The 27,947-nt window shown below is 41.6% G+C and overlaps 3 protein-coding genes across 6 annotated transcripts in view; 2 read left to right on the top strand and 1 right to left on the bottom strand.

Annotated features, from left to right (window-relative positions):
* Positions 1-4,115: 4,115 nt before the first annotated feature.
* On the bottom strand, positions 4,116-5,969 carry vcpkmt (valosin containing protein lysine (K) methyltransferase). The gene is made up of 5 exons (XM_020590855.1): positions 5,671-5,969; positions 4,866-4,979; positions 4,682-4,754; positions 4,432-4,551; positions 4,116-4,330 (listed from the first exon to the last, which is right to left on the bottom strand). The coding sequence occupies exons 1-5, from the start codon at positions 5,925-5,927 to the stop codon at positions 4,220-4,222; spliced, it is 675 nt and encodes a 224-aa protein (XP_020446511.1). The 5' UTR covers positions 5,928-5,969; the 3' UTR covers positions 4,116-4,219.
* A 987-nt stretch (positions 5,970-6,956) lies between these two features.
* On the top strand, positions 6,957-13,965 carry msh4 (mutS homolog 4). Its single transcript, XM_020590854.1, has 20 exons — positions 6,957-7,105; positions 7,370-7,540; positions 7,630-7,793; positions 7,896-8,006; positions 8,167-8,282; positions 8,768-8,941; positions 9,021-9,193; positions 9,298-9,365; positions 9,531-9,605; positions 9,759-9,823; positions 9,917-10,086; positions 10,172-10,308; positions 10,484-10,587; positions 11,133-11,257; positions 11,964-12,164; positions 12,267-12,385; positions 12,497-12,625; positions 12,818-12,992; positions 13,072-13,160; positions 13,483-13,965. The coding sequence occupies exons 1-20, from the start codon at positions 7,096-7,098 to the stop codon at positions 13,678-13,680; spliced, it is 2,574 nt and encodes an 857-aa protein (XP_020446510.1). The 5' UTR covers positions 6,957-7,095; the 3' UTR covers positions 13,681-13,965.
* Positions 13,966-14,226: 261 nt separating this feature from the next.
* The window catches only part of ktn1 (kinectin 1), a 22,132-nt gene continuing 8,411 nt past the window's right edge, over positions 14,227-27,947 (top strand). Inside the window, exons 1-19 of one of the 4 annotated variants that reach the window (XM_020590851.1) lie at positions 14,227-14,357; positions 20,057-20,751; positions 20,973-21,131; positions 21,231-21,344; positions 21,450-21,580; positions 21,699-21,803; positions 21,939-22,070; positions 22,210-22,316; positions 24,223-24,367; positions 25,053-25,149; positions 25,240-25,424; positions 25,660-25,749; positions 25,860-25,897; positions 26,002-26,092; positions 26,896-26,964; positions 27,079-27,116; positions 27,205-27,295; positions 27,489-27,557; positions 27,652-27,689. In XM_020590851.1, coding sequence (XP_020446507.1) covers positions 20,058-20,751; positions 20,973-21,131; positions 21,231-21,344; positions 21,450-21,580; positions 21,699-21,803; positions 21,939-22,070; positions 22,210-22,316; positions 24,223-24,367; positions 25,053-25,149; positions 25,240-25,424; positions 25,660-25,749; positions 25,860-25,897; positions 26,002-26,092; positions 26,896-26,964; positions 27,079-27,116; positions 27,205-27,295; positions 27,489-27,557; positions 27,652-27,689 — 2,393 coding nt within the window. In that variant the 5' untranslated portion in view covers positions 14,227-14,357; position 20,057. Of the gene's footprint in view, positions 14,358-20,056; positions 20,752-20,972; positions 21,132-21,227; positions 21,345-21,449; positions 21,581-21,698; positions 21,804-21,938; positions 22,071-22,209; positions 22,317-24,222; positions 24,368-25,052; positions 25,150-25,239; positions 25,425-25,659; positions 25,750-25,859; positions 25,898-26,001; positions 26,093-26,895; positions 26,965-27,078; positions 27,117-27,204; positions 27,296-27,488; positions 27,558-27,651; positions 27,690-27,947 lie in introns of all 4 variants that reach the window. The other 3 variants (XM_020590852.1, XM_020590850.1, XM_020590853.1) reach the window with 3 other exon arrangements.

The raw sequence follows: 27,947 nt of genomic DNA, 5'->3' as shown, positions 1-27,947 counted from the left end.
AACTGTTTTCTTTCTACACTGTACATGTGACTTGAGATTGTTTGGACTGCAGGTGTTTCAGAGCAGCTCATACTCAGGAACAATTTTATAAAAAGTGTTGTGGTTTTTAATGAAGGCTACGCTGTGGTCTTGGTTGAAAATTTCAGGCTGTGGAGCTCTAGGTGCACTCTGGGCTTTGGTCCAAAATGCATTCCATTCATATCTGCAACTGAAGGTTTCTTGCTGTAGTGAAATTACAAATTCAGAGAACCTGATAATTATTAGGAAGTGTTAGAGGACCACTAACCATACTGCTTTTTTGTAGTTTCACTGGTCTGTTTTTTCATTTTAAAAACCATCCAATCTAAGTCCCATTACATTTTGAAGCCTCAGGGCTTCTATTTATCTTACATTATGTGGAACCCTGAAATTTGTCCATGTTTCCTCTAGTGCATTGCAGAACACAGCTGTGTGAGCGTGTGAACCAATTTGTTCCTGGACTCATATGCTATGATTTTCCAGCACTGACACACAGAGAGAGTGAAAAGGTTCATTACCTGCAGATGTAAGCAATGCAAATAAAAATCTACATGCATCTGTTTCTGAAGCACAATGAAATCACAAAGATGTTTTTGGGATACTTTGGTTTCATTCAGTCTTTGCACAATGCTTATTTGTACAGTACACGGAGCACTGACCTTTGCCATCTGAACTTAGTTTTACAACACTTAGAGAAACATTGAACTGTACAGTGACGTAGATAGATGTCCTTCATCCAGAAGCAATATCCATCTGCCACATAGATTTACTCAGCTTCCACATATTGACTGACTGGATGATGAAGATCCATGTAAAGCAACCTCAAAGGCTTCCTTCAGTGGCTTGCTACTGCACTGTCACAGTCCACATCTGACCACATCTGTGTTTCTGACAAGATTTCTATAATTACAGAAGAGTCACTGTTTGGAGTGAGAGTATGTCTGGATTAGACAATAGTTTGTGTTTGGGAGAAAATCTCAGATCTGTAGCGAGTCAGGTTCTGCTGCTCACACACACGGGCTACTGAGAGGTAATGACGCATGCAAGGAAATGTTACAGACACGCAAACACACACTGCTCCCCTCCTCTCTCAGTGCTGGGCTGCCACACAGCCTGATGATGACAAATACATCATCGGTCCAGAATGCCATAGGGACACCAGTCTATACAAAACCAGTGGTATTTCAAGCAATGGATCAATCCACTATCACATGTCTACTGCTATGTTGGAGTCGCTCCCTCATTGACCTACACACTGACTAAATATATCATTGACAAACACAAAGTTCATTACATCAGTTCTAAACACAGCCCAATAGGAGTAGATGATGTTTGAGTTGTAGAATAATCTGAAGATTATTTGTCTAACCCAAGTGTGCACAATATTCCCATAGTACCGAGTGTGTGTCCCCTCTCAACTGCAGCACAGCTGTCTTAACAGCACCCCCGCCCTCTGTCTGTTCCCCTGCAGGAGGTGGTGAGGGGGGATGCATTTAGATCATGTTTCTATAAGCTAGCTGTCCTGTCAGGCTGTGCATACTAGCACTGTACCACCTTTTACTCTCAAATCCACAAAACAATGGAGCTCTGGCCTGTTATCTCTTTGAGAAGCATAAAGTTCAGTAAGCTTAAGGGAGAAGGTTGATGTGTGTGTGTGTGTGTGTGTGTGTGTGTGTGGTTGGAGGAGGGGGGGCATCATTGCAAGGATCAGAGGAGACATTTATGCAGCCCTTCTTCCATTTTTAATCAGCCCAGTTTGATATCTATTCTTGAGCCACTCCCTAATTGTTAGTGAGAAAATGAGTCCTCCTTTCTGGAACAGTGTCTCTTGGCTCCAGGCAGCGTGATGACGGTGACACAAAGGATCCTCTGTGTCACTTGGCTGTGATGCAGCAGAGTGGAGCACACCACACAGGCTGCTGGAGTCACACTCTCCTCCACCCATCTGATTTGGAGGGGCACTGCACTACTACTCCCTCATTTTAAAAGAACCTGGGAAATGTGAGCAGACTACAGGGTCTATGCAGATGTTTTCCCCGTGTTTTATGTGTAGAAAGCATAGACTCACCCATGATTGAATTGTACATGAATCTCATATGCATACACAAAAGACAACCAATTTGATCATCATACAGTAATTCATGAACAATGCCCAGCAGTGTACCTTGTATGTTTACTCAGGAATTTAGCAGAACTTGAATTGTGTTATTCTTACTGCAGGTTTTCCACACAGGTAAGAGTTACTTCCACTAATAGCACCATCTGTTGGCAGAAAATACCCCCAATCTGTCTCGATGCATGCAGCACCACATGTTCAGTAATAAATGTTGATGGTCTCCAGAATCAACTGGTAACAGATTATAGAGGCACTACTGCTTAACTGTGAGCTGTCTTCATTTACTGCAAGCCTCCTGGTATTCCCCTGTAGTGCCAGCCCAATTAACCAACCACAAGAAAACCTTATCTATGCTGTAATCATTTTTGTTAACATTTGGAGGAGAGAACACCAGAGAGAGTGGAAAATAGTTTCTAAATGATTTGACTGGGGGAGTTATGTGTAGGCAGGGGGATGAAAAGTTGACAGAGTAATCATGTACTTCTCTAATCTCCTCAATAACTCCTCAGGGTCTTATCCCTACTACAACAGGCGGCCATGGACTTTATACCAGCTGTGAGTCAAATTAATTAGCTGAACATATTCTGGTCAAAGATGAAGAAGACCTCAACAGTAGGCTGATTTGGACTCTAGCTGTTCAGCTACCACAGGAAGAAGTGAAGGGCCACAGGGAGCAATTACCTCAAATGATCTGCTGTAATTATTTATAGTAACTTTAAAAAGGGAGAATCTCACTCTATTCATCTTGGGACAGACATTATCATCAACCAAGGGTCAGATTATTATTATTTTATTATTATTATTATCCAACCACACCTCTGTCTTTCTCCATTGCACGCACATTTCAACCAGTTCCACAATCACTGTTGTGATAATGGTTAATAGTGAAAAATTGAATGTGTTTTTCAGAAGTGCTAACAACTGATAAAAGCTCTACTGTATCTGATTGATGACTTAATGTTAATTCTATACACATATTAAAAGCATCTGCTGAAACTTGGATTATAAAGAGATACTAGTTTCTGTTCAAATAAAAAGAAATCCAACCATTAAATTTAGCACTACTCATAAATCTGAGGCACTGTGCCATCACAGATGTTCCTGCCTTACAACATCAGCACATTTCAGACAAGCAGATTAGCTTTGTGCTCCTGGATCCCATCAGAGAAATAGGACAATGGTTCCTTTTGTATTCTTCTATAAAGTGGTTTGAGTATTTAATGGGACCTCCAGTGTTCACCCCACACCATCCACATTTTTATTTGATCTGAATAGTAGGCCAGTCTGCTTATTTCAGCCCAACTTGTCTGTGTAAACAGAGAGCAGTGTGAATGGGTGTGAGGGGCCCCTACACGCCTGTGGGAGTATGGGCTGTACTTCATGGTTTATGCTTGAAAAGGAGCCATAATCTTTCAGCTAATCTCACATTTGGGGTGGAATTCCCCTCGCCTGGGGGGCAAAAGCAGGTATACATTATGTTGGCTTCAATTTTAAAAAGAAATGTAGATATGGATTAAGAATTTAAATGATATATGATTTTCCCCTCTGTCAATGTGGCAAGCCATAACATAACTTCAGTCAATAATTAGACAGGAGTACCGTTAAGTCTCATGTTTGTAGCTTCTTGCAGTTGTCAGAGGGGCGAACTCTGAATGTTCACATCTGTAGAACACAACTGTATCTTGCATAAAATCAAATAACAAACATATGCACAATCCTCAAGCCTCCAGAAACACCAAGAAATTGTGGTCCAATCCTCTGAAAACTCTGGCTTCAACAACTCATTTTATTAGAGTCAATTATGTCTGTGCTTGAGCATGTCTGCCATCTACTGTACCTTAATAGCTCTGCAATAACAGATCAGCCAAATTGACTTTATAATTTATAAAAAAGTTACTTTTTAAAAATTTTGTCTTACTTCAATCACACACATTTGTCTTAAATTTTTATTTTTTTACAAAATAAAATAAGAGAATACATTTAATATTATACACACACACCAATAGAGTCTTTAAATTTTCTATTTCACAACCTGATTTTCATATCATATTAGGGTGGAAGACCAACTATAGAGTAAGAATTTCATCACACAAACTCTTTTCTTCGGATGTGTAGGATGTGGATGTCTGGACTGCTAAACTCTGGGTCTTGTCTGTCTAAAGGGATCTCCTCACACTTGAAGCTTTGTTGCAGCAACTAAATGATGCAAAAGACCATAGTGAGACAGTGAGATACAATCCCAATGACAGATATCTCAACATAGTAAATACAAACAAAACACATGGTTAGATTCTAACCTCAAAAAACCGCCTTTCCACTTTTGGGTTGACGCCCTCAGTACGCTCCTCATAGCAACAAATAATACAGGTCTCTGGTCCAGAGAGCAGCTTTAAGCTATCCACCAGTGGAACAACTGACTGTGAGGAAATAAGTGATAACTCGCAGTGAGAAATGCAGCAGTTTGCTTTGTTACAGTGTTGATAGGTGCAAATGTGCAAAGGGTGATGTTTAACTGGAAATTCTAAGTAGAGAACTACAGTAAAATACCTGCTCATAATAGATGCAATCTGCCATAAGAATATAATGTGGGGGAGGCATGAACTCAGAGACATCTTCGCCCCTTTAAGAAATGAAGACATCAAACAGCATTTGGATATGTTGTGCAATATTCTGAACGTCCTGTTTGTATTTATTAATATAAAAATGTAAAATAAAAAATTTAAGTACAAACCATTTCAATATCTTGGCAGTTACAGATCCACTGCTGATAAGTGTCTGGTTTTCCTGGATGTTCACCTTCAGGAGGGTCTGCAAATCCTCCAGGTCTGTCACAGTAACTTGAGCTCTGTGGGGATTAATACACAGTCATGAAGACTATCTTTACGTTTTCTCTATAAAGTATTGTGGCGCTCCACTGGTTCGGATGAGCGGAGCTGGCCTGACCCTATCCTAAACTGTGACATCTAACTATCCAGCTGTGTGCTGGTGTAGCGGAATGGGTTATGGCAAATGGAATTATAACTCCGCTACATTGGCACCTAGGCTGACATTGAGGAGAACGCCTTCTCTGTCTTTTCTTGGCTTTTATTGAACAGAATAAGTAAGCAAAATGAAACTGTGATATACCTGGCACCGTGTGCTCACAGGAAAAAGAAAATAGCTGAAAAAGAAAGCAGTAGCAACACACCCTCAGGGTATTCCATGTTCCGCGCCAACTGCGATCACCCTGACACACCCACCTGTTACCCCTCTTATACTCTACCGTACTGGTTCCTCCCCAAACCCCACATTGGACAGAACAGCGTGGGTATTTCACCGAAACAACGGTAACCAATACATGCACGGCTTTCAACAACAGTGTCAAACCCATTTGCACACAACAAAACACATGAACATCGGCGACCAGTCAGGGTCGCCACAGTATGTTATCCACACAGTATGGTAGTAGAAGCAACTTGCTAATGGTTAAGCCTGGAATATGTTGGTAATACAAACACATGTATATTAATATACAGCTTTGCATGCAGTCATCTCACCCCAGTGTTGCTGCCATCAGACCAACAACTCCTGTCCCAGCTCCTAACTCCACTACTCTCCTGCCAGCCCAGACATTCACTCCTGATGACGGATCGTAAAATTGTTTCGTCTCTAAATATCTTGCTAGAACGATAGCTGCATCCCAAACCACACAGCCAACGTCTCCTAAATAGCACTGCTTCACTTTTAAGACACAACCCTCGTTTTTCTTAATTTCTCTCACAAAATATTTACACTCATCTATGTCGGCCGCCATGTTGGCCAGGGCAGGAACGGGAAAGAGACTTCCGGTTTGAGTTTTCAGAATGAGAGTGTGACGTTCGTGGTAATAATTGTTCTAATAAAAGTCATGTCAGCAGTTTTGGGACATAAAGTGCATATATCACTTAATTTAAATCTAAAGATATTTTACTATTTCAGACATTTACTGTCTCCACTTTCTTATGGTATCCTACTTACATGCAAAAGTATTTGAAGTAGGTAACTTATTATTGGTTTATCAACATTTATTACTGCAAATTTATCACTGAATAGAAATATACAGCCATACTATTACCAAAAATGTTATTTAAACAAGGCACAATGATTAAAAAAAAGTAAAAACCATAATGGAAGTTAACTTAAAATGTAATAGGCTAAAAAAGAGCTCTACCATGATGTAGCCTATATGTTAAATGGTTATACCACAATTGGATTATAAATGCTTAAGTGGCAATAAGGAATTTATAAGTTGATTTTGACCCTTTCCAGAAGATGAATGGTGAATCCATTTGAGGGGGTCTCTTTAGCTAGGATGAAACACAAAGTGTCCTGCTGGAACGGGATTTTCAACAACTTGAAAAAGCCCAAAGTTGTTCTTATTTATGTCGTATAGCCGAACCATTAATACGTGATTTGTTAATCATTAATAAAGCAATTTATTACATCTTATAAACCCATTAATGGTGTTTAGCAGAGCACGTTAGAGCATGGGCCACAATTGTCAAAATAATTGACATGCGCAGATGCTATTAACGTAAGGAAGATGTGATATGATCGCGCGCTAATTTGACGAGGAGGACTTTCATTGTGACAATTTCTGTTAGCTAACTTGTTGCTAGCTACTTGTGGGGCTTCTTTGCACTTCAGGGAGGTTCTTTGTTATTAAGCGTAGTCACTGAATTTTACACGTATACAAATGAGTTTGGTACACATCCATGAACCTACATTTGTGAAGTTTTAAGATGTTTCGTAGCAGCACAGAGGAGGTAACAACAGGCCTCGAGACCTCAGAAAGTGGACAAACCTGGTTTGTGTCCCCAGTGAGCAGAAGCGGACTAGACGAAACTACCTCGTACGGTCCCGTATCAGCCTCCTCAGAGTCAGAACATCAAAGTTTAGATGAAGGCGGTACGAGCTCCAGCCATGGTCTGACACTACCCCTAATGGCTTCAGGTAATGTTATGGACAACCAGAGAAGCTTTAGCTAGCATTGTCTCATGGAGGGGTTGGGGCTACACAAAGTAAGACTAGAGACTGTAAAATGAAATTAAAATTACATTTCTGATGTTCACTTCTTAAATGTTTGAATTTGTTTTGACAGTGGATAGAAGAAGGGCAGAAAGATAACGGGGCCACAAACTTTGTCCCTGGACAGGTTAATGCACTAATAATACTGTATGATAAAAATCCTCTCCATCACAATTTGTGTCATTATAGGTCAGTTCCACCAGAACTTCAGGTTGGGCAGGACAAATTCATCACTCCTATCTACTTCAGAGAGTGCCTCCTTTTGCAGCCACGGAGGAGCACCCAGACTCAGAAGGACCCAAGGGTCTGCTGGGGCCAGGGGCGCACATCCTGCCCGGACCCCAATGACTGATCACACCAGTACTTTAACCCTAGACAAATTATGTGTTGAGCATGATGTAAAAACATTGGAGGCAGAGTTTCTCATTCAGCTTTCTCTTTTGTTGTAGCAACAAGTTGCTCATCCGCAACTACAACATTTGGTGCATCTGTGATAGTGGCAGTAGTTGAAGGGCGGGGTTTGGCCAGGGGAGAGATTGGCATGGCTTCTCTAAACCTGAAATGTCCAGAGCTTGTACTGTCTCAATTTGCAGACACTGGGACTTATGCCAAGGTAATCCATTTATTTTACTGGCTAATGATGATCATTCTGTACTCAGAAGACACTCTGTAATACAGAGAACACATGTCTCACTCATATATTACTCCTCTGAAGGTCATAACCAAGATTCATATCTTGGTGCCTCTGGAAATACTGATGCCAGACACAGCCAGTGAGAAAGGGAAAGGGACAAAGCTGTTCAGACTCCTCACAGAGAATTTCCCGGTACCAATGCACAATAGGTGTTGTGAATACAAGGCACAATTCTTTCAAACAAATACCCGCCTTAAAGCAGAATACAGCACAATGATTCAATTTTATTCATTTGTGTCTTTGTGAAATGTTAGTGTGAGGTAATGTCATGTTTTATTTGTTTTTTTGCCAGGGTGTAACGTTCACTGCAGTCCAAAGGAAGTACTTTAATGAAAGGAGAGGACTTGAATATATTCAACAACTGTGTGCTCCAGAATTTGGCACTGTCCTCATGGAAGTGCAAGCAAAGTATGCCACTGAGTATAATAAAGTCACTTTATTAGGTACATCTGTACAATTGTGTTCACTTCAATGCAACACTTCTGCCTTAACATCTGTGGTTATGAAGTACAAAATGTATAAATTTAATTTTATGTTTATTATTGTGGTCATAGTTAATGGTGGTGTTATACCGGACTGCATTATATTCAGGGGTGTTCCTAATATTCAGACCCTCTCATATATGTAGCTGGGGAGAACAAAAATATAGACACCTCTGAATATAATGTAGTCCAGTACAACATCACCTTTAACTATGACCTCAATAATAAACATATACATATAATTGAATGTATACATTTATGACAATTTCACCAAAACATTCTGAGCTTCATAAACAAATGTTAAGACGGAAGTGTTGCATTGAATTGCATACATTTGTAAAGTGGCCGGTGAGTGTATATACTGTAGCATTGTATTATTGTTTTAATAATCTAATGTCATTATTTGTTTAGATATTACTGCTTAGCAACTGCTGCTGCATTGCTGAAATACTTAGAGTACATCCAGAACTCTATCTACGCTGCCAAGTCTCTTAAAGTGAGCTTTAAGGGGAGTGAACAGACAGCCATGATTGATTCAGCATCTGCTTCTAACTTGGAGTTGGTAATAAATAATAGAGACCACAGGTATGAGGGAAAGACTGCACAAGCATCCTTTTTTATGTTGTGCTTGTATAATGGTAGATGTTTTTGCTTTTGTGTGTAGGAGTGAACATACTCTTTTAGGAGTTCTTAACCACACTAAAACACCTGGTGGTGCCAGAAGGTTGCGCTCTAATATTCTGGAGCCTCTGGTTGATGTGGACACTATCAACATACGTTTGGACACCATACAAGAGATGTTGCATGACGAGGAGCTCTTCTTTGGCTTACAGAATGGTCAGGAACAAGCTCAAACAGTTTTTAGTCACATTAAATGTTGTGTAAACCGATGATCAGAGCATGACATAATATTTGAATATTTGCTCTCTTGCACTCCCTAGCTATAGGTCATTTCCTTGACATTGACCAGTTGCTTTCAGTTCTTGTCCAAATCCCAAAGCAGGAAACAGTACGTACAGGACTTTTTTTTGCAATGTTTTGACATGAAGTGAATTTGTCTGTGTGTGTATTTTAAAATGTTTAAATATAACTAAATGCAAAAAACTGCACATGGGAAATATTTTTCTGTTTTCTGGTGTGAGCACATTTCTGTACTGTTTCTACATTTCTACAGGTTCAGGTGGCTGAAGCAAAGATTATGCATATCATACAGCTGAAACACACATTGGATTTGGTGCCAAGGTTAAGGGTCTGTGTCTGTTGCCACACACGACATTAGTTCAAAATGGTCCTACAGTCGTGGATAAAATAATACAAATTTTTATTCCACAAAACCCTTTTAAATGTATTTTTCTTAGTTAAAATGCAAACGGTAAAGTCTTCAAGCATACTTTATGAACAGATGGTGTTAAAGAACTGCAGCACAGCACTGCTCAAGGCATACAATACCTCACTGGAGGACAACAGGTACTAACCCTCATGCATATGTAAGACTAAGTAAATTTACTATTGTGTTCTGTCTACAGTCTTCTTCTTTTCTATGTACTGTATCCACCTCAGGTTTGACATGATTCTGGAGCAGATCAAGACAGTGATTAATGATGACACAACCTACGTGAAGGGGAGCCTAAACATGCGCACTCAGAAGTGCTATGCCGTGCGCCCCAACATCAACGAGTTCCTCGACATCGCCCGGAGAGCTTACACAGAGATAGTGGATGACATTGCAGGTGTTTATTGTGGCTATTCACTAAATATCTTTGGCTCGCAGCTTTTGTGTTCATATCATAAGTTTTATCAAATGGTATTGTACAGGGCTGGTAAACCAGATGGGGGAGAAATATGGCTTGCCAATGCGTACCAGCTTCAGCACAGCTAGAGGGTTCTTCATCCAGATGAGGCTTGATGGAGTGATCTTACCTGAGGGGAAACTCCCCTCAGAGTTCATCAAGGTGTGGTCTACTAAAGACATAAACACATGGTCAACAGACTGATTATGAATAGAAAAATAAAAAAAAATAACTCAGCTTCAGTTTTGAATGAAGGAAGCAAACTTGTCCCCATGGGGATGATAAAGTTTAAATCATTGAATGAACAGAAAAATTGTTTCAACATCTGCCACCTCAGGTAACCAAGAACAAGAACAACTATGGCTTCACCACTGCAGACCTGATGAAGATGAATGACCGCTGCAATGAGGCCCTCAGGGAGATCTTTCACATGTCCTATGTGTGAGTTGATCATTGTCCTGTGACTTTCAAACTTGCGCAGTAAAGTACTATATGCGCTTTTACACTGCATTATGCTCAATGGTTTGCACAGAGACTGTCCTCTATTGCAGAATTTCTTAACTGAGTAATCACAGATTTTTTTTGACTAATTGATTAGTGGTTCAGTTTCATAAATGATTTGTGTGTTGTTTCTCTTCATTGATTAATGTGGTTATGAAAGAGGCTTAAAATCAGGAGCCTATTTATTTCCAAAGTATATTTGAATGCTGTTTTGTTGCTAGAGTCTTTTACTCTGATGACAGACTGTTGTTCTCTATAGAAAAAATATTTTTTACTTGACAAAGACCTTAACCAATTGGGCAACTCGTTCATTAAAAGACAACATTGTAAAATCCTTTTTCTAATTCAGTGGGTTTTCTTCTTGTTAACAGCAGGTTTACATGATTGCATTTTCTCGGCTTTTTGTCCACTAGAGGGTGATGTGTACTGCCTATAATTTTCCTCCAGTGCTTTTCTAGTGTAGCATGTAGCCTGTCTCCATACAGGGTGATATGTCAACTGCTGCGCACTATCCATGAGCACATCCACTGCCTTTACAAGCTCTCTGATGCTGTATCCATGCTAGACATGTTGCTGTCACTTGCAAATGCATGCACCATCTCAGACTATGGTACGTATGACCCACAGTTGCCTTCCATCTACACATCAATTCAGCTGTCAAATTAACTTTGATGAAGTGTGATCTGTTGTCTAAGGGAGAACTGTGTACACATAAGGCAGTTCCCAGCCAAGGTGACACATGACAGCCACAAAGAGCTCCACTGAACTGGCAGCTCTGCAGGCCTCAGGTGGAGGGCGTGGGCAGTGCCAGCTTGATCAGCCACGTGGGTGGTGAGCGCTGGCCCTCAGCTGTCTGAAAGTGTCTCTCCATAGACATGTGCTGACTGCCTCCTCCCTTCTACCCCAGCCAGCTTGTACTCAGATTACCTTTGTTACATAAGTGTATTACAGAGAGAAATCCCCCTAGCAGAGGAACTAGCTGCCTTTAACCACTGCACACACCACTTATAGAGATCAGTGGTTATATTATATTGTAACACCTTTCAATTAACCAAGAAATAATTAATTATATAAAAATGTAATTTTATAGATTACATTATAAGTATACTTTTGTTATGAGTAACAAAAGTAAACAACATCAGTTTACTAGCTATGCAGGTTTGCAGCAGATTTGCAAAATACTAATTCACACACTATCAGTATTTAAATGCTTTATGGTCATCCCAAATAAATGCATGAGTGAGTTATTATATAAACAAAAATGTTAACAAATCAAGGTACTTTTGATTGTTGGTGCTTGTTTCTGCTGTCTCCAGTGCGTCCTGAGTTCACAGACACACTGGCCATTAAGCAGGGTCGTCACCCCATTCTGGAGCGAATAGCTGGACAGCAGCCTGTACCGAACAATAGCTACATTTCTGAGGGCAGCAACTTTGTCATCATCACGGGACCCAACATGAGTGGCAAATCCACCTACCTCAAACAGGTGGCGCTGTGTCAGATCATGGCTCAGATAGGTCAGCAGCAAACCTTTCAGTCTCACCTGAATTTGAAATGCAACACTGCACTGCTATGCTTTCATTTAATTTTTGAGTAAAGCCCATGCACTGTTATTCCAGGCTCTTTTGTCCCTGCTGAGTATGCATCTTTTCGTGTTGCTGATCAGATTTTCACCAGAATTGGTGTGGATGATGATTTTGAAACTAATTCTTCCACTTTCATGTTGGAAATGAAAGAGGTATGTTTCCTTCACAACAGAGCTACTCATGTTCTTTAGTTACATTTGTGTGTGGGGGTGGGAGAAAAAAAATTATTAAATTATTACTGACTGTAAAGTTCCTCCCCAAAGATCTCCTACATAATCCACAATGTGAGTGACAGGTCCCTCATTATCATAGACGAGTTGGGGCGTGGTACCAGTGCTGAGGAGGGCGTCGGCATTTGTCACTCAGTTTGTGAGTTCCTCCTTAGCCTCCAGGTAGAGTATGCACTGCCACTCCTCTGTTCAAATAAAACTGGATATATCAGATTCCTATGCTTTATGTTAATCACTTATCCTGTTATCTTGTGGTACTCCCTTTAGGTCAATGATAAAGTAGTAAAAATAAATGCAGGACTAGCACATATTGTCCACTGTTTTAAGGTGTGTGGTGTTCCCTGCTGTTTACAGGTGTTCACACTCTTTGCCACACACTTTCTTGAACTGTGCCAACTAGAGTCTCTTTATCCCAATGTGGAGAACCAGCACATGGAGGTTCAGCATACACGCAGTGGTGACACTGGTGCTAAGGGTGTGGTGTATACATACGTGCTGAATCGAGGATGTGCTGAAGAAGGACACTATGGTACAAAGTCAGTGAAATCTAAGTGCAATTCTGTTGAAATTGGTCATGAAAAATACAAAGCTTGTTTTTGGTCTTATAGGTCTGAGAGCAGCAGAAATGACTGCCCTTCCTTCAACAATAATACAAGAGGCAAAGGCAATTTCATCCAAAGTCAGCCAACAGCTTTTGGTATGTTCCATAACAATCAGAATTTTAACTGTTGCTCATACCATCTTTGGTGCCTTGACCTGTCCTGTGTACTTTTTATTTAAATTACATTATCCTAGCATATTAGGTATTCCTTTTACAGCAGTTCCCACATCATGTGCTCCAGTAAAACCAGCTTTAATGTACAAGAAATTAAATATTGGGCACTGAGAGAGTCAAATGTTGTGCTGTGGCCTCTGATTACAACACAAATATTTTTGTTTCTCATAAACAATCCTGGTTTATGTCAGAGAAGTACTTCATAAACAGACAAGACCCAAGGTTTCTTTTATTATTCTTTCAGGCCAAACATTACAGTGATCCGGAAACACGGAGGCAGAGAGCTGTGTACCACCTGGCCACTCGCCTCATCCAGACAGCCAGGAACTCCAGACTGGACCCAGACAGCCTGCGTATGTATCTGAAAGGCCTGAGAAAGCAGTATGAGGCAGAGCTGCGGACCATAGGGCAGCCAGGGTCCATGGACACAGAGCAGGACTGACTGACTGACTCAGCCTTACAGTTGGAAGGGACCCTGGGAAATTAAACACCAGTGTCTGTCTGATTACTACTGCAGGGTGTTTACATTGTGTTTATAGTTCAGCTTGATTTGAAATTAAACTGATTTCTTTAAATCCCAGTGGTCATGTTTGGGGGCTAGTTTTACAATTCAAAACAATATCAAATCACGTTAATGTTAGAAATGTATGATAACTAAATTTTAGGCTAATGGATGATTAATTTCTGAAAAAATACTGTCCCGATTCCGTGGAAATGCGGTTAAGTTACTAAATACTTAAGACAACCCGGAAGTCCCCACGGAACTATTGAAGTGCTTGTTGTATTCCTCTGTCTTGGGGAAGTACAGTATCCACTCCCCTCGTTACTGCTGCCTATGACAAGATCTATGAATCAAGTACGTCTCGGAAAGGCGGGTTTATCTGTTGTGTGCTGCGTCATGACGGCTCCGCTCAGTGTGCTTAGAGTTACTAAACAAGCGCTCCCCAGCAGCTTGACTATGACCCGCCCCCGCGAACCAGAAACAGTAAGATTGTCTGACGGATAGTGCAGAAGAAGCCAGGTTGGTGCTGCTCTGGGAAGTCGGGAGTCACTGCCAGAGTCAACGCAGAACAACGCCATTTCGCCACTAGCGGAGGCAACAACAAACTGATTCTATAGGTATGCTGTAAACTGTTGTTTTTGCCGATAGTGTGTTTTTTTCTTGTTTACAAGCCCCTTGTCCCTGTCTTAGCGAAGCTAAGGCCTGTGAACGGCCCTCAGGACTTAAACGGAAGATGGAGCAGCAAACCGGGTCGAGCTTTCAGCACAGAGGAAGGCTGGGTCACTAAAAAAAACGGGGCCCGTGGGGTTAGATGTCCACACCTCCAGATAGGCGGAGTTGGCTAAAAGATAGCCAACTTGGGTATTCCTGTAAACACTTTTGTAGGTTACTTTACTATCGCTGAAGACTTCCTGTCCACTAATAGTTGGATTGGCCGGCTAACGTTAGTACCTGGCGCACGTTGGTTGGCTAGCGTGTATGTTAGCTAGCTCATCCATAGTGCCCGAGCTGAAGCCAAAGAGTGAAGAATTTAAGTGGTGACGAGCCTTTTCCTGTATGAATTATAGCAGCTATTTGTAGCCATGTCCAGGCAACAGTTGGACCCCCCCCCCCGTTACAATATTTTTGCTAACGCTAGTCATGTTGGTGAAGTGAGCTTTTCGTCGTGACGTATGACTTAGGAGCTAGGTGGAATAACTTTGCTGAGGCGTATAAGATCACTTCTGCTTTTTTTCTGTGATGATGGGCTGTATCAAGAAGCAGCATCCTCTTGGTGTAAGAATAGATGTCATTACGTATCTCGGTTCAATAGTCTGTACAAGGCCAACGATTTACACATAACTTAGCATGTTGGGGTATCTAGTACTCAGTCTGCCCTTGATGAATGTGAACATCACTCTGTCTCAAAGACGAGCTAAAGTGTTTATTTTTTCTGGTACTTAAAATGAATGACAAGTGTGTTGGTAACTGGAATAAGGTATGAATTGCCGTCAAGTGAGCCATCGATTGCAAAAACCCGGTCAAGTGATCCGCCGTTCGATTTTTTTTTTGTTTTGTTGTTGCGCTTCTTCGTTTGCAGTTACGGTACGGGTGATGGGAACGGCCAAAATGGACTTTTAAAGACAGAGTGACTATGTAGGCAATTAAAATCGCATTTAGCTTGGCAGATAAATTGTATTATGTCAGATCATACCTTGTGTGTATTAGTATATTATCTCTGTACAGTTTTTAGAAAAGGGGAAATCCCCACTAATTACATTGTAACTGACATTGTTCTGGTATCTGGACTCCTGTAAAAATATTTCCTCCAGAGTTTCCACATTTGAACTGATTCCTGCTCAGAGAGACATAGACTGTGATCACACAAATTTTAAAGTTATATTAATGTACAGTTTATAAGAAAATACTGTTACTGGCAATGTCCTCATATTTAGACTCCCATAAAAGGATGTCTTTCAGAGGGTTGGTCCAACTCGCACCTGGTTCCTGCTCAGAGTGACCTAGCCTATGGCTGCACAAAGTTTAAAGTATTATTACTGTACAGTTTTTATAAAAATTAAGAGTATCATTTAAACGTCTGTTTGACCGCTCCCAGCACACGCTCCGTAATTGCATAGAAAGAAGCACAATAAAATCCAAATGGCCGCTGACATGACCGGGTTCAATCTATGGCTCACTTGACCCCTTTAGGTATGTCTGTATTTAACTGTGTGCCTTCTGTGAGATCTTGGGAAATCCTTCAAATACCCAGTGGCTCTACTTTGGGAAAATAAAGTTCGTCTTGAGCTCCTCAGTGTCAGTTCTGTCTTGTTGGTATTTATCATATCCTTGTGGTCTCTCTGTAGATGAGCTCTTATCTCAGGCATCTTCTTGGTTTTACTTGATTTAATATGTGGCATGCCCTTTCAAGTTTTCTTGTTACAGCCAGATCATTTCAAGTGACTATAACCTTTTATATACGAACATTTTCCTTGATAGCCAAATGCCAGTGCCCTGTGTACTTTGCTACTTTCTTTAGTATATTATCAGAATGTTGATAAGGGCAAAATATCAGTTGGTTATCTTTGCAGCTTACCTACTCGTACAAGGACATCTTCCAGTAGTTCTACCTATCACTCTAAGATGGATTTTTAATTACAGCAATCACTCATACTTTCTGGGTAAAATGTACTGCAATCAAAATGTAAACATCATTGAACTGTTTGAAAGTGGTTAATGCAAGGGCATGGAATGGCTTCCAGTGTTGCTTTTATTTTGATTCATTTGATTAATTTCTGGGTGGATCTGTGCCTTAAATTTATGTTATAGAACCACTGTAACAAATTACATATTTAATGCCCCTTACACATTCTGAATTTATACACTCAGTTATAACACATTATCGCTTGATATGAAAGTTTGTATAGTGCTAATAGCCATTAGCCATTTTGAGAAGCCCAAACACAATCCCAGTCCTGAGCCAGGGAAATGCTGTTTACGTTTCATTTTCATGTTGTAGATTGCACTCATGGGCTGTGCGTAAAGATCTTCAGTGTAGAGAACTGCATGACCTGATTTTCAAGTACTGTCTGTGCTACTTTTTGGGTCTGATAGATATGAGGAGTTCCCTCTGTGTCCATACCTGCCAAATCAGGAGGCCTGGAAAGCTAAGTGGCAATATTCCCAGGAGCCGGCAGGCCAAGAGGCCTTTGTCCTCTAGGCTTGTTTTGATGCTGGGACAAAGCTCAGGCTGCACAAGGAAACAAGTGCACTTTCCACTCTTGAGCCCTGGGACTAAAAGAAAGCAAGCAGGCCTCAAACTTTCACACCACTTTACTCCACCCATACTTCATATGCCAAGAGGCGGTGTTGCTTTAAGAGTTCTTTCGCAGTTTCATGTGGTCTGACATGGGAGTTTTCTGGAACATACAGTGAATGTGACATAAAAAAGAATTTCCTGATTTGGTATCCCCTAAAAGTTAGCAAATCAATCTTGTTACCCATTCACCCATTTTGGTGCATAGTGAACCTTCATGTGTGTTTGGTCTCAGTTTGTTTTTGTTCAGGTCTTTGACAGTCAAATCCTTAAGGTGGGTCACTGAAAGGCTTTTTTGATTGATTTATCTTACCAAGTAGCCTTAGAGTGAGCTGTCCAGTGGTAGTGACACATTTGCTAGTGACAGCACAGATAAGAGAACGAAACAGTAAAGGATAAAAAAAATTTAATTTAAAGGCTAATGTTTTCAGATCCTTGTATGGGGTTGTTGCTGTGCTGAGTTTGCACTTTGCTCTTAAAACTAACAGCTATTTCACTGCTCACAGTTGATTTTTATGAGTTTACTTTGCTTCCAGTTGTAGCCTGTTGAGTGTGCAGATGCATAGATCACCTGAGAGGAAATGAAGTGGATAGTAGTTGAAGTCAAACATTCCTAATCCATGAAAAGGATCATCCAGTCACATGTATTTATCAAAGCTCTTTTAAAGGGTTCTAAAATGAAAACTTAAAATTTGTTTCAGAAATGTATTTAAGAACATTTTAGTTTATGCTCAGAGGATAAACTTGGTGCTTTTCAAAATAAGACTCTTCAAATTAGGGATGCAGATTTTCTTCGCTAGTCTGCAGCGTTTACATGTCACCATTTGGTATCACCTCTGCTCACTTGGAACCTCCATGGAGGTGACACCAGAAATAGTACCAGGTACTATCCCCAACATTTGACTGATGGGGGGGGGACCAAGGTGAGTTGAGTTGAGCCATTAACAGGTGTTGGAAAAGAGGCTATTCTATAGCTTTTAAGTATCCTCCCACAGTGAACTGGTTTTACTGCTGCCTTCACTACATGATGGGAATGACTTTGCATTGTTCACTGTAGCTAGTCCAGCTGCTGGAAACATCTAAAGGGACATATGTCCCAGGATGCTGGCTCTTTGTCAGTCCAGGAAATCTGTTTTTGCTGTCACCTGTAAGATGCATTTATACTTAAAGCAGTGGGTGTTGCTTATAGCCTACAGTTCATCACTTTTGTGATTATGTTGAAAGCACGTTTAGAGTAATGATATATGTTAGCAGCACACTTTTAGTGGTGCTCCCTGCTCTTCCTCCTGACCTGCACTAAACAAGCCTCAGATAGCTAGTTACACTGCACAGCTGCCAAACAACATTATACTGCCACAGTGAGCACACAAAGCCACACTGCCACTTGATGTGCATTCATTTTGTACTTTTTGCAGCTCTTACAGGTGCTCAACAAGTGCATCTTTAAAAAGCACCATCTAGTGGTATCCAGCTACTACAGAAATGAATAGTTTCTGGCAATTACAGTTCATTATAGTCACACACACACACACACACACACACACACACACACACACACACACACACCCTAAGTCAAATATTAAACAACTGACCTGGTACATATTTTGTGTGTTATGGAAGGCGTTAAAGTAAAACTGAGTCAGCTTTGTATTATAGGACTAAGTCTGTCAGTCTACACGAAGCCCTGCAGTGGAAAGTTGTTTATTAAATGTATTGTCATGGGTAATCTCCTTAATTTATGACACTTGTGCTACAATACCACCACAGATCTTGGGTGTTGGATGGGATTATGCAGCACTTAAGGGCACTGCCGCCACTTTGTATTGTTAAACAAGGTTTAACTTGTCCCTCTTATTTTGATAATTGAACAGGTTTGCACAAGGTATTGTGTTTTAGTTTGCAGATCTACTCTCCAGATGCAGTATTATTGACTCTGCCTTTTACAAAATTGCCATAGCACCTCAGTACTTGTCACATCACCCTGAGCATCAATGGTGTAATCAGGATAATTAAACAGAAGTAAATACCGTATGTGCTGCGGTGATAAATCTTTGGCATTGTTGGAACATAGCTTTGATTAATCAAATTGCTTGGCTGAGAGACTGTGCTAAATGAGATGCATACGGACAGGTGACAAATTAAAGGAAACACCTGAATAAATGAGTGGTCTCTTCCAGGATGGCAGTGCCCCCATTCAGAGAGCACAAGGGGTCACTGAATGGTTTGATGAGAAAGTGATGTGAGTCATATGCTATGACCTTCACAGATCAGGTCTCAACCCAGCTGAACACCTATAGCAGCTTTTGGACCAACATGTTAGATAGCATCTCCACCACCATCATTAAAACACCAAATGAGGGAATACCTTTTGGGGAAATGGTGTTTGTCTCTTAAGCAGAGTTCAGAGACTCATAGAATCGGTGCCAAGGTGCACTGAAGCTGTTCTGGTGGCACTTTGTGGGCCAGCACCGTAGTGCGACACTTTGTTGTTTTTGTTTTTTTTTAAATTGTCACCTGTTTGTATTTGTAAAATAAATGGCAAATAAGTCCACCTCAGCAGTCACCGGGCATTTCCTCTGTAGTATTTATGCCAGCAAATCATTAGCGACGACTAACATGTATAGTTAGTTTGGTTATATAGCAGCTGAAATTATGTTATATCTGCATTGTTTCCACCCCAGTTCATCTTACTGCATAGCCTTGAGGAGACGTGTTATTGCCACCCACCTGTCATGTTACTGACACTTGCATGTGGGTGTATTTTTGCCTCTTGCAAATGGATCCTGATATGAGTTTAGAATACCACCATGTCACTGTTGTGGGGGCTGAAGGAGGGAAATGACAAAATAAGACAGGGAGCCATCTTCTTTTTAGACAGTTTTCTCTCTGATGTTGTTGACATCCTGTATTGTATACCTTCTTAAACCAATGTGAGTGAGGTTGATGGCTTTCATTCACTGTTATCCGGCTCTTACCAAGATGTGTACATCTTTGTTTTCTTGTCATCCTTCTTTTCTTCAGAATGGCGGTGGACATCTCTGACTCTCAGTACCTGCTCATCCTGGCCCCAACCCTGATCATTGCCCTGATGTTCCTCTTCTTCTGGCTGTTCATGAAAGAAACTTCCTACGATGAGGTCTTGGCCAGGCAGAAACGTGACCTCAAGACACCACCATCCAAGCAAGACATGCGTAAAAAGAATGAAAAGAAGAAGGGCAAGAAGAAGGAGAGTGCAAGTGGAGGAGGAGGTGGAGGAGAGTCAGAAGAGGAACTGCGGGACTTTGATTTGGTTGATGGTGCCAACAGCTCTACTCTGGAGGTAGAAGATGAACCTGTACCAGTGGCTACACCAGATCCTGCTCCACCAACACCTACTCCTTATGTACCTGTTAGGTTGCTGTCCACTGAGGCTCCTGCTGGTCTGAGGGAAAGGAAGAAGAAGGAGAAAAAAGCTGCTGAGGCTGCTGCAGCAGCTGCAGTCACAACTACAGCTACAGTTACAGCTGCTGCTTCTCAGGAGCCAGAAGTGAATGGGTCCAAGCCGGTCAGCCGCAAGGCAGAGCCACCTGTTTCTGTTAGCAAACAGTCCAGCCCATCTTCTCCGCAACTAGAGGTTCAGGTTCAGCTCCAAGCTGCCCCGGCTCCTGTTCAGACTCAGACACCTCCCCAGTTCTCTGTGAAAAAGGAGAAAAAGAAGAAACAAAAAGCAGAGCCTGGTGAGTAGTGAGGAGTACAGTTTAACATAGGTGTGTTGCTCTATTCCTTTGAGAAAGCATGCAAATACTTTTCTCAAGTTACAGAGAATTGAGAGGAAAAATATTAGCTACATCATTAAGTTTCGAGGTTTAGGTCAGTAGCTTTAACAATGATTGATCATCATTCTCATGGCAGGCTGGCTGAGACTAATATTATTCTCCCCTTACATGTCCCCATCCAGTGGAGGACCAGCAGCCAGAGGTTAAAGCAGAGCAGGCTCCAGCACCAGTTAAGAAAGAAGCTCCCACTGTGGCTGAAACCAAAGTTCTGGATGGTGTGACCCCAAGCACTACCAGCGGCAGGAAGAGGAACTCTGCCAAGAAGCAGAAGACTGAGCATGGTAATGATGATAAAATGGGCCCACATGCTAAATAATATCTTAATTGCTATATAATGTCAGGATATGTGCTGACAATTCCCCTCCCCTCAAATCCAGTAGATGAAGCCCATGTTGTGGCTGACTCGGCAACCTCTGCCAACCACCAGGCAGCTCATAATGATGATGTACCACCCAGAGGGTCTGGCAAGAAACAGAAGAATGAGACAGACCGAGGTAAAATAAAGAAGAAACTGTTACATCCTGTTTTTATTTCATTTGGCTATCCCATATCTCCTGTCCAACTGTATAGTAACATGCTAAATTGCATGTGTTTAACAGAGAACAAAGAGGTGAAGCTGAAAGACCTGCTGTCTGGTCTGTCGACCCTGGCTCTGTCAGAAGCTGAGGCTGTCAGTGTGATGGCCCTCCTCCGAGAGAAGAGCCCTAATGCTTTGGATGCCTGGCACAAAGTGAGAGATTATTAAGTGATAAATTTGAATTAGGTGCTTCCCACTGTTTGCATTTGGCATGAGTATTGGTAGTTGGATCTGCTATGCTCGTGTTTTCAGTTTTCTCTCTCACCACCAGTCTGCAGCCAGGCCTGACCCAGCTGCCCAGGAGCGTGAGCGGCTCCTTGCAACTCTTCAGGAGGAGGCCTCCATTGCTAAGGACAAAGTAAAACAGCTGAGCCAGGTCTGAAATCTAAAATTCTGCCTAATGAAGTACACAATATGATTGATTGGTTTCCAGTATGCTTTCCATACCTCAGAAATTATTTCTCAGTTTACAGTAAAGTGCTTAAATGCCCCTCTTGCCTTTTTGCTTTAGGAGCTTCAGGTTGAGAAGCAGAAGACAGGACGTGTGGAGGCCCTGATGAGAGAGCAACATGCAGCCATGGAGAAGGAACTGGGGAGCATGCAGGCCGACGCACAAGGCCGCTATCAGGAGGTCCAGATAAAGGTGAGGGTGTTTATTTCTTTCAGGTACTGAGATTGAGTTGTTTTTAAAAAAAAATAAATAAATAAATAACAAGGAACCAGGAACTTTTGACATTCTTTTCAAGGCTACATGGAGGCTCAATCCTATTGTGTATGTGAAGTTTCAGCAGGTGAGGGAGCAGCTGGAAAGCCAGATCACTCGACTGCAGCAAGAAAATGGCATTCTGAGGGATGCAGTCAGCTCTGCCACCAACCAGATGGAGAGCAAGTCAGTGCTATATTACAGTGGATAAGATCCTTTTGGTCATGCTCTCTAGAGCATCATACACTGAACAAAATTATAAACACAACACTTTTGTGTTTGCCCCATTTTTTTCATGAGCTGAACTCAAAAGATCTACAACTTGTTCTATGTACACAAAAGGTCTATTTCTCTCAAATATTATTCACAAATCTGTCTAAGCTGTTAATGAGCACTTCTTCTTTGCCGAGATAATCCATCCACCTCACAGGTGTGGCATATCAAGATGCTGATTAGACAGCATGATTATTGCACAGGTGTGCCTTAGGCTGGCCACAATAAAAGGCCACTCTAAAATGGGCAGCTTTATCACACAGCACAGTGCCACTGATGTCACAAGTTTTGAGGGATTGTGCGATTGTAATGCTGACTGCAGGAATGTCCACCAGAGCTGTTGCCCGTGAATTGAATGTTCATTTCTCTACCATAAGCCGTCTCCAAAGGCGTTTCAGAAAATTTGGCAGTACATCCAACCGCCCTCATAACCACAGACCACATGTAACCACACCAGCCCAGGACCTCCACATCCAGCATCTTCACCTCCAAGATCGTCTGAGACCAGCCACCCGGACAGCTGCTGCAACAGTCGGTTTGCATAACCAAATAATTTCTGCACAAACTGTCAGACTGTCTCAGGGATTCTCATCTGCATGCTCATCGGGGTCTCGACCTGACTGCTGTTTGTCATCGTAACCGACTTGAGTGGGCAAACGCTCACATTCGATGGCATCTGGCGCTTTGGGGAGGTGTTTTCTTCACAGATGAATCCCGGTTTTCACTGTACAGGGCAGATGGCAGACAGCGTGTATGGCGTCATGTGGGTGAGCGGTGTGCTGATGTCAATGTTGTGGATCGAGTGGCCCATGGTGGTGGTGGGGTTACGATATGGGCAGGCGTATGTTATGGACAACATACACAGGTGCATTTTATTGATGGTATTTTGAATGCACAGAGATACCGTGATGAGATCCTGAGGCCCATTGTTGTGCCATTCATCCACGACCATCACCTCATGTTGTAGCATGATAATGCACGGCCCCATGTTGCAAGGATCTGTACACAATTCCTGGAAGCTGAAAACAGCCCAGTTCTTGCATGGCCAGCATACTCACCGAACATGCCACCCAATGAGCATGTTTGGGATGCTCTGGATCAACGTGTAGGCCAGCGTGTTCCTGTTCCTGCCAATATCCAGCAACTTCACACAGCCATTGAAGAGGAGTGGACCAACATTCCACAGGCCACAATCAACAACCTGATCAACTCTATGCTAAGGAGATGTGCTGCACTGTGTGAGGCAAATGGTGGTCACACCAGATACTGACTGGTTTTCGGACCCCCCAATACAGTAAAACTGCCCATTTTAGAGTGGCCTTTTATTGTGGCCAGCCTAAGGTACACCTGTGCAATAATCATGCTGTCTAATCAGCATCTGGATATGCCACACCTGTGAGGTGGATGGATTATCTCGGCAAAGGAGAAGTGCTCACTAACAGATTTGTGAACAATATTTGAGAGAAATGGGCCTTTTGTGTACATAGAACAAGTCGTAGATCTTTGAGTTTAGCTCTTGAAAAATAGGGGGCAAATGCAAAAGTGTTTACACTGAACAAAATTATAAATGCAAATGTTTCAGTTGCCTGGTGAAACACTGACAGTAATCCATGGTTCATATTAGAACTTCAGCTCAGTCTGTGCATTTTTTTTTTTTTTTGGTAATTTCTGTCTCTGGCTCACAGTACTGTAAGTCAAAGAAATGAAAAACACCCTATGCAGATAATTATTTTAATTCATCAACAGTTTCCCACAGTAATTCCCCATGAACCATTTTGACAGTACTCATTTGCACTTATTTGCATGTGTTGCTTGATAGGAATTCAGCAGAGCTGAACAAGCTACGCTCTGAGTACGCCACTCTGATGAAAGAGCTGGCAGACAACAACAGCAAGCTGCAGCAGGAGGAGCACCAGAGGAAGTCACTGGAGGTCAGCTACAAGCAGAACGTGTCACAGCTGGAGGTAGGCTAATCCAGATGCATAGTGTGTTTATTTAGCCTGTTCTACAGTTTCCCCAGCTGAGACAAAAATGAACTAAGCTATGCAAAACATGGGCCTGCTGCATAGCTTCAGTTCTGGTCAGCAGGTGTGGCAGCTTTACCGGTGAAATGGGAGGAGGTTGTAGTGGAAATCCTGGAGAGTGTTGTGAGAAATGGTACCTGGGCTGGGAGGACTGTGTTGACTTTGGAAGCTGGAATGTTTGAGGCTTTGTGCTGCATATAAACAAGACTTTCCTGGGAGAGATATCAGGCTTTCCTGTCTTTTTACTGACTACAATCGAACGATGGAAATCTAAGTTGCAGGCACAACACAGACAAGTTCGAGAACCTGAGAGCAATGTAGATCATTGCACAGTCATGATCAAAATCAGTCATGGTGTTCAATTTAGATTTTGTATTAATTTAGCGCTGTTTGCATTCTGGGGGGAAAGTGAGCAGAGGTTCAAAGGCTTGTAGAAAAGATTTCCTTTATACAAATCAAGCTCTGTCCTTGACCTGGCAGTAGGGGCATTGACTGAGAGGGAAGGGTGTGCATTATCTTAGTGGTCCAGTGTGGTTCTAACAATAGTGGGGTTTTAATTTCCTTGCAAGTTAGTATAATGAGTGGCGAAGAGTATTCATCAAGTTGCATATCTCTTAATTCCAAGGTCCAACTGCAGGACGCTAAGCGACGCTGGGAAGAACTGCAGAACTTCCTCCACAATGTCAACGCTGAGAGGGAGAAGCTTCAGACCTCAAAGCAAGGTGGTAAAACCTAAGAGAAAATGTTATCTTGTAAACTCAAAACAGTCATTCAGCAACTCTGTGTCTGCATATGTGTGTGTGTGGGTGCAGAGCTCCACAGCCAGCTGGTGGCAGCAGAGACAGAGATGAACAACAAGAACAAGGAGATCCAGAACTTACACAACAGCCTGACTGAAGCCATGGTCTCCAAGGAGCAACTGGAACAGAGAGTGTTGAAGCTTATGGAGTTGTCTCAGCATAGTATGCCTGACGACTCACTGCAGGCGCGGGTTCAGGTGAGGCACCTGTGCTCAAAATCATCAGTCCATGTTATTGCACATACTGTATTTGCTGCATTTACTATAATGATTCAGATTATATGGAATTTTACTATATGTAGCTGGACTGAGGGTCAGATTTGATTAAATCAATGGATTTTATATACAGTAGTTCTCTGTTACAGTTGATTCCATATTGACATGGAGAGCACACACATTTCTTGTATTCACCAACGCAACCTGTTTTTAACAGGAGCTTATGAATGAAAAGAAAAGTCTTCAGGTCCAGAACGAGACACTGCATGTCCAGAATGACAGCCTGCAAGCCCAGATCTCTTCACAGGTATATGGGTCAACCTCATGTACTGTACCTATGTTTAGTCAGAATAAGATGCCCACCTGCATAACTGTGCATATATGTAGGTTAATGAGATTTCTTTTCTTCTCATTTAGGCCACCCATGTCTCTCACATTGAGGAGCTACAGAAGCTGTAAGAAAGTCAGATTTGTACCTTTCAGACCTAGTGATTGAATTAAAAGTCATATGTTGAGCCAGTTTTCATGGTCTCGGTCTCCCACCCCCCATTCTGTCTAGTCTGTCTGAAAAGGAATTGCAGAGGAAGAGTTTGGAGGATTCTTTAAATGCTGAGAGGAGCAGCGGTGCCAGTAGAGAATATAACATGCAGGTATAGTCACATGAGTGTGTCACCTACAGCTTCTTATACTAACATTGTCTTGTTCAAGGTCTCTCACTGTGCCAAGAGGGAGTATGGGTTATAGACCAGCTCTGGCAGAAAGATGGCATGTTCCTCTAGATATTTTGTAGTCTTGCCAAATAGATATATTTGATTTCAGTGTTTTGTCACTGTTGCACAGTCTGTCAAATCGTGTATAATGTTGGCATGATAAATGCAGTGTTTCCGCTGGTAACATTTCTCAATGGTACCCCACCACACCCAAAAAAAAAAAAAAATCTGTTTGGTTAATCAATATATTACCCAAACACCAAGTGACTCCCCCGGGAAGCCACAAAACAATGCAGCAAGTCATATTCACCAGTGCAGTTAAGACTAATTCACCATGAGCATGTTTTTAGACTTGCTTGTCACACAGCATATAAAATTCATTCTGTGAAATGTGTCTGACACACATGAGAAACATCACCCCTTGAGCTGTATCTTTTCATTTTGCCCCACCCTCTGTAGCAAGCTGGGGGGTAAAAAAAAATCACTGAATGAATTCATGCATATAAACATGCTGACTTCTTCCAGATAATCCTACATGAAAACTTTTTTTTTTATCCAGTACACTTTCTTGGTTTGAACACAAAGTTAGCGTAAATTAAAATATACAAATAAAAAGATTGTGACTATATTAATCAAAGTAGAACTTCAACTGCCAATTTTCCGTACACACGCAGGTACATTACTCCCACACCAAACCTCTTGATCCCCAGCAAACCCTGATAAATGTGTCTTGTCCTCTGCAGGCCTTACACAATGAGAACATGTTGCTGAAGGCAGAGATTCAGAATCTGCAGGCCCAGATTTCTGATCAGGTCAGCTATGTACCTTGGCTGCTTTTCCAAAGTGTAGTAGCACTCTGTGTATTTTTGTTTTCATCTGTTTGACATACCTTCTCTTTCTATCTGCCTTTGACTCTCTGCACACAGACTGCCTCTCAGCTGGCTCTGGACCAGTTCCAGAAAAGGTACGTGAAAACAGGAATATATTTTGAATACATGTTCCAAAAACTAATTATCCATAAGTAGTAAATGGAAGTGTGTCTTTCTACTCAGTGTCCAGGAGAAAGAGGAGAACATGAAAACTGTTGAGGGTCTGTTGGAGAAGGGGCTGATTGAGGTGGCCAACAAGGAAGAGGAACTCAAGGTATCCATTATAATTGGTTTGAAAAGGACAGCCAAGGGTAACAAATCCTGAAAACCTGCTGCCTCACACATACTGCATACTGTACCTACATTTGACTGACATCAGCATTCTTTAAGTGACTGGCTTTCACCTGCCTTGTAATAACAATCTCCACTGGGCTGAAGTTTCTAAGTAGTGTATTTCCCTGATGCAGGCTGTAAGAAAAGAGAACGAGGCACTAAAGCAAGAAAGAGAGGGCCTTAAGAGAAAGACAGCAGAACAGGTAAGTTAGTTTAAAATCTGTATTAAGAAGTTCCTGAGTTGTTTATCTTACTCTGTATTGATTTGTAAATTTTTCTTGTTTCCCTTAATCACAGGCATCATCTGAATCAATAGTGGAAGAACTCAAGCGCAAGTAAGATCAATCAAGTTGACTTTGGTATTTAGGGATCATAATAATGTAGTTGTGTTTAACTAATTAATGAATTCCTGTTTATGTTTGTGTTGATGGCTCATGTTTGTGACATGTAGCCAGAAATAGTTTGAATCAGATCTAGGACTACGTTCACACTGCAGGTCTTAATGCTCAGATCTAAATTTTTTTGTCGAAATCCGTTTTTTTTTTTTTTTTTTTTTTTCTCTTTTTTTAACCCTTCCTTTTAATTTTAATCAC

This window comes from Monopterus albus, unplaced genomic scaffold, assembly GCF_001952655.1.
Source record: "Monopterus albus unplaced genomic scaffold, M_albus_1.0 scaffold13.1, whole genome shotgun sequence".
In the NCBI taxonomy this organism is placed as follows: Eukaryota; Metazoa; Chordata; class Actinopteri; order Synbranchiformes; family Synbranchidae; genus Monopterus; species Monopterus albus.
The sequence above is the reverse complement of the archived record's forward strand: the minus strand, read 5'-3'. Positions and strand labels throughout refer to the sequence as shown.